This window comes from Vitis riparia, chromosome 7 (assembly GCF_004353265.1).
Source record: "Vitis riparia cultivar Riparia Gloire de Montpellier isolate 1030 chromosome 7, EGFV_Vit.rip_1.0, whole genome shotgun sequence".
NCBI classification, from domain to species: Eukaryota; Viridiplantae; Streptophyta; class Magnoliopsida; order Vitales; family Vitaceae; genus Vitis; species Vitis riparia.
The window spans coordinates 8578646-8584810 of NC_048437.1; the positions used below are offsets into that span (position 1 = coordinate 8578646).

The 6165-nt window shown below is 37.6% G+C and overlaps 1 protein-coding gene across 1 annotated transcript; it reads left to right on the plus strand.

The window, feature by feature from the left end:
- Positions 1-4218, plus strand: LOC117919225 (L-ascorbate oxidase homolog). Its single transcript, XM_034836358.1, has 8 exons — positions 1-301; positions 388-497; positions 1011-1281; positions 1864-1960; positions 2097-2442; positions 2916-3281; positions 3363-3441; positions 3786-4218. Exons 1-8 carry the CDS (start codon positions 167-169, stop codon positions 3987-3989), a joined length of 1608 nt encoding a protein of 535 aa, XP_034692249.1. The 5' UTR covers positions 1-166; the 3' UTR covers positions 3990-4218.
- The last annotated feature ends 1947 nt before the right edge of the window (positions 4219-6165 follow it).

The following is a 6165-nucleotide window of genomic DNA, read 5'->3' on the forward strand; positions in this document are numbered from 1 at the left end:
CTAGAACTAGAAGTACCTGGGGGAGCCTTCTTTCCCGCACTTCTATTATTTAAGCCCCCTAGATATAGTGAATAAGCAGTGGTATATATCACATTCCTAGATTTAGTTTCTTCCTTTCTGGGTTTTTGTTTTGGGGGTGTGATATTCTTTTTTCAGATATAGAATCATGAGAAAAGCGGTTTTGCTCCACCTGATCTGTGTTTTGTTGGGTGTTTTCTTGGTGAATGGAGAGGACCCTTATAAATACTACACATGGACTGTCACCTATGGAACTATTTCTCCTCTGGGCGTCCCCCAACAGGTTGGTAATGTAGCCATTTTTGTGGTGGTTTTGAATGTGAGAAAGTTATCTTGTTTTTCTGAAGAGTTGATGTTGGATTTGTGAAGGTCATCCTCATCAATGGTCAGTTTCCTGGTCCGGCACTTGAGGTTGTGACTAATGACAACATAATCCTCAACCTGATTAATAAGCTTGACCAGCCTTTTCTCTTGACTTGGTGAGTTGATTTTATACTTACTCCTGGCTTGAGTTCATGTGCTTGTTCTTAGTTTGTTTTAGTTTTTATTTGTTTTGACTAGGAAAATTCTGATGTTACTCTGTTTTCTATGACAAAATGCTCTGTGCTATGTGTTGATGATAATTGAATGGCAAAAGGGCATAAGTGGGATTGTTCTGAAAGTTGCATTTGTGTCCCAAATTTGTGATCCTCCATTTGGTAGTGAGGAAAATGAGGAAAAGGGTAATACATTTTGAATCTTAAGAAAAAGCAATTTAAGCCAAGTAGTGGTATTGGGCTGTATGTGTTTGTTGAAAGTTCTTGCTTTTCTGGTCCAAATAATAAAAATCTTAAGATTAATTGAGGATTAATATTATGCACATGGAGAAAAGGAAGATAAATTTGACCACAGAAAACTTGCATTGCCGTTTGTCTTCTTCAAATGTGTTTATCTGATAGCAGCATTCTTGAAAAATGTCATGGTCTAACAAGAGCTTGCTTGGTCACAACTAGGAATGGAATTAAACAGAGGAAGAACTCATGGCAAGATGGAGTATTGGGGACCAATTGTCCTATCCCCCCAAACTCAAACTACACCTACAAGTTCCAAACTAAGGATCAGATTGGGACTTTCACATATTTCCCATCAACCCTTTTCCATAAAGCTGCTGGAGGGTTTGGAGCAATCAATGTCTATGAAAGACCTAGGATCCCAATCCCATTTCCAGACCCTGCTGGAGATTTCACTTTACTTGTTGGTGATTGGTACAAGACCAGCCATAAGGTGAGGAAAAATTACATATATTTTTTCTGTTGCTTATGAAGTTTATGTTTTTAACATTTCTGATTATCTCATAAAGTGGCAATGTGGTGTGCATTTGTTTGACTTTTGTAGAATAATTATTTGTATGATATTCTTGGCCTTCATGTTCTAAAGCTGAAGTCCCAATCTCATTGCCACCCGTTTTGCATCCAGCTAGTAAAGAGTTGGTTGTCTTATTCTTGCATTTCTGTAAATGCCATAGGATGTTAATGAATCTGACAAAGACCAGAAACCTCAGTTCTCGGGCCAGATCCTAGCTTCCTGTGGTTCATTCTTATTATTTACAATTTGAAAATATTCTAATTATATATGAAAGGGCTGCTGTACTTGGTTTGTTTCTATTCACTTTTAAAAATGTCGGTCAAATTGACTATTCTTCACTTTAATGGAAACTACGTCAACTTAGTTAGCTTCCTACTTTGTAACACAAAAAAAAAGAAACATTTCTGTGCTAGATGCAATTTGGACAAAGATGCTTATGTTATAAGTCTACCTTCTTATCATCCTTCTAATTTGTTCAAGTGTGTGTTTTGATGTTGGCAGACATTACAGCAAACTCTGGACTCAGGGAAACCTCTTCCCTTCCCTGATGGTGTCCTTATAAATGGCCAGACTAGTTCTTCCTTCAGTGGTGATCAAGGTTATTCTCAGCATTTGAGTTTTTTTCTTTGATTCCTCAAAAGATTAGAAGTTTCCATGTTATGAGCTTTTTGAATAAATTTGATACAAGAGTACATTGTGTTTTACTAACAATTTTCTCTTGGTTTTCCTTCTAGGTAAAACTTACATGTTCAGGATCTCAAACGTGGGCCTATCAACCTCAATAAACTTTAGGATTCAGGGGCATACAATGAAGCTAGTTGAGGTGGAAGGATCTCATACTCTTCAGAACACATATGATTCTCTTGACGTGCATGTGGGCCAATCCATTGCTGTTTTAGTTACCTTAGATCAGCTCCCAAAAGACTACTACATTGTTGCATCCACAAGGTTTACAAAGCAGATTCTCACTGCAACTGCAGTGTTACACTATACAAACTCTCACACCCCAGTTTCTGGGCCTGTGCCTGCTGGTCCTACCTATCAAATACACTGGTCTATGAAGCAAGCCAGAACCTACAGGTGTGTAACTAAACTGCTCTACAAGTGGAGAAGGCTATTTTCTTTTGGGGCACAAAATTTCTGCTCATTCTTTTCCCTCAAAAGTTTTGATATACTCATCATCACTAGTAGAATAATATGGTGAAAAAAATGCATGCTGATGATTTTAGATGAATCTCACTTTCCATACTTGCAAAAAGGAGGAAACTATTATATTCTCAAGAAAATAAAGTGAGATATGGAGGGGATGAGGTTAGGGATAATGTGAGATTTAGGCTGCATGTGCTATCAGGGGGAGTATTCTGAACAATGATTCCATAAAGCTCAACAAACATGGCACCACTTCAATTAGCATTGCCAAAAAAATGTTAGATACCACAGCGCATTGATATACTTCTTTCCTGATTTAGTTTTCCATCAAATGAATGGATGGTTAGTACCTTGGTCTGTAATGATCTATCCTGATTTCTTGTTTCTCTCTGTTTTTCTTGAAGGTGGAACTTGACAGCAAGTGCAGCCAGACCCAACCCTCAGGGCTCATTCCATTATGGAAAGATAACACCATCAAGGACCATTATGTTGGCGAACTCAGCACCTCGACTAAATGGGAAGCAGCGCTATGCTGTTAATGGGGTCTCCTACATTAACGCCGATACTCCTCTGAAGCTTGCTGATTATTTCAATATCCCTGGGGTATTCAGTGTAAATTCTATTCAAGACCTTCCCTCAGGTGGTTCCTCATTCCTGTCAACCTCTGTCATGGCAGCCAACCACCATGACTTCATTGAAGTTGTTTTCCAAAACAATGAGAATACCATTCAGTCTTGGCATCTCGATGGTTATGATTTTTGGGTAGTTGGGTAAGTTGTCAAATTCTGTTTCTAACTTATGTTTTTTGCTAGTTGGTTGGTTTCTAACTTTTGTCATTGTCACAAAAACAGTTATGGTTTTGGACAGTGGACACCAGCCAGAAGAAAAAGCTATAATCTAATTGATGCTCTTACTCGACACACTGCTCAGGTATGCTAAACCAAGACTAAGATGATGCTTTTCTTTTTTCTTTCATATCTGGGTTGGGAAATATTTTTTGTTCCATCGCTTGTAGGAACTGTGATAGTGTTTGACACCCTTGTATCATCTATTAGAACTTAGAATGCTCTATTCCTCACATTTGATATTTGAGTAAATATGGTTAGTAAGAACTGATTTGACATTGATAAAGCACAAAAAGCTTTGTCATTCACACCTTTAAATTTCATGGTAATGTTTTTTTTCTTAGGAGATTGACAGATCTGTCTCATGTTAGATCACTTGTTCTTTCTTGATCCATACTTTTCCTAACATGGATCCATTTTCTCTTGCAGGTGTACCCCAGGTCTTGGACCACTATATGGGTTTCCTTGGACAACCAAGGCATGTGGAACATGAGGTCTGCAGTATGGGAAAGGCAATATCTTGGGCAGCAATTCTATCTCAGGGTCTTTAACCCAGTTCACAGCCCTGCTAATGAATATGATATTCCTAAAAATGCTCTACTTTGTGGAAAAGCCGTAGGAAGGCACCCTTAGTATGACCATTCATTTATTTAGTATCTGGTTTTTCCAGTCATGATGGCTTGACTGTAATAGTAAATCAGAAAGAGTGAAAAATTCCGCTTCTGATAGTTGGTTTATTCAGTTATTCTATATGTATAATATCAAATGGAATTTTGTTTCACATTCTGGAAGTTGTGGAATTGGTTGAAATCATAATTTTAGAACCACAAAATGTCACTTGTCGTGGCTGAATTTTATTGCAGACCTATTTTATTTATGGTAACAGCAAACCAGATGGTGTTGTTCAGACTTAAGAGAGGTGCATCTTGAGTCCTAGCCATATTAAGAGGAGTACGTTTGGTAGTAATTTTACAAAGTGTTTTTAACATTTTAACATTTAAATTTTTTTATCTTTTAAGTATTAAAAGGATTAAAAACACATTCTAAAATTATTAACAAACACACACTAACTCTACAAGGAATTAATTTGAGTTTGAAAAAAAAAAGGTTTTGATTTCTGATACCACTAGACTATTGGATCGAAATTCCTTAAAGTTGCCATGTGCTTATTTCACTAATCCAGAACTGCACATTGGTTGGTTAACTTGCCTTGATTTCAGCTACATTTCTGAATCATTCTTGGGTCATCTCACCCCTACTGAGCCTTGTTTTCAGCATACCCATTGTTTATCCCCCTCTTCCAACACAGTTGGCTGGTGCAACAGCACTTAGCTCTTGGAAGATATTGATAAAAGCCTTTCTCATTTTTGAAGGGATATCTTGTGCTCCTGCGGGCTGTGTATGAGTTCATTCCGTGCAACCAAGGAAATACTATTACTTCATTTCAGAACACCCAGAGTTGAAACCTTCATGGTTGGTCCGGAATTCGATAGTCTGTGTTTGATTATGGTCACAACCCAGAACTATATCTATGTTGCAAATAAAAGAAAGAGGACCCAAGATACTCTTTAACACCATATAGAAACTTACGATAAGATGATTGAAGGGCTGAGATCCATGAGGAGCACACGATGAGTATTTAATTTCACGTGTGTTGGGAGTTGAATTCAGTGGATTGGAGTCATTGCATGAACCCATGAGATCTGTCCTCGGAATACTTTCTAGTTTCCAGCCCACTAGTTGACTTAATGTAGTTTATACCAACTATCATGGGCTGACCTTAGGGTAGCATGTAAGTTTCACATTCAAAAGTTTTTTGACTCCAAATTCACCACCAGTCTACTGGGTCATGTGCAACATTGAAGTTATGGGATCATTTTTTTTTTTTTTTTTTTTTTGGAAAAATGCAAAATGACAGTAATGTGGATTAAAATTCTTGAATATCTGAAACAATTACTATTTATATATGCTTCGAAGAAGTGTTCTAACTTCTACACAATTGGGATTTTTTTTTTTTTTTTTTTTGAGATACTTTACAATCTCACTTTCTCAGAATGAGTTCTCTATTTTTATTTTTTATTTTTTAATTTTTAACAAAAGGTAGAGTATGATTTCGCTAAAAATGTGAATGAAAAATTATTTTAGACATTGACAAATACACATGACTTGGACTTTCACCAAAACTTAAAAATGCAGAAAGAAACACCAAGAAAGTCAAGTGGGAAAAGGGCCAAGAAAGAAACCCCACTGCAGAACAAAAAAGAAATGATAAAATTGACGCCCCTTCTTGAAACGCTGCAATCTTAGACAAACTCGATCCATGGAAGCCTCTCAGTGTCTTCGGCCTCTGCTAGCTGCCACGCCATGTGACCTATCTTCAACACCACCTCCATCTCATTCACATTTGCAACACGCAACACTCCGCGTTCTCTTTCATTTATTTTATCATAGTCCCACCTCCATTAATTGCACTTGATGATGATCCGCTCTCGGCTGCGTCGCTCTCGCTCTCTCAGATTTTTCTTCCTCCTGCCACCTCCCACTAATCCACAGCCATTCTCTATGCAAAATTCACAATATATGGCTACTACATAAGTTTCTTGCAGTGGATGGTTTTAGCATTCCAAGAAATGCTGGTCAAATAGACAACATGGGTTTCAATATTGGGAGGGAAATGAGGTTGAGAAAGAACAGATGGGTTTGCATGAAGTGCGCCGCAAATGAGTTTGCGATCAGCCCTCGATATTTGTGACCATGCTGGCATTCTTAGGATCTTTCATGGCCACCTTTTTTCTGGTTTAAAAAATAA

Bases quoted from the DNA above. Each gene is read 5' to 3' on its own strand.
- LOC117919225 (XM_034836358.1), top strand. From the start codon at position 167: ATGAGAAAAGCGGTTTTGCTCCACCTGATCTGTGTTTTGTTGGGTGTT. The intron at 1,961-2,096 runs GTTATTCTCAGC...TTTTCCTTCTAG, and splicing joins TTCCTTCAGTGGTGATCAAG to GTAAAACTTACATGTTCAGG. The intron at 3,442-3,785 runs GTATGCTAAACC...TTTCTCTTGCAG, and splicing joins TTACTCGACACACTGCTCAG to GTGTACCCCAGGTCTTGGAC.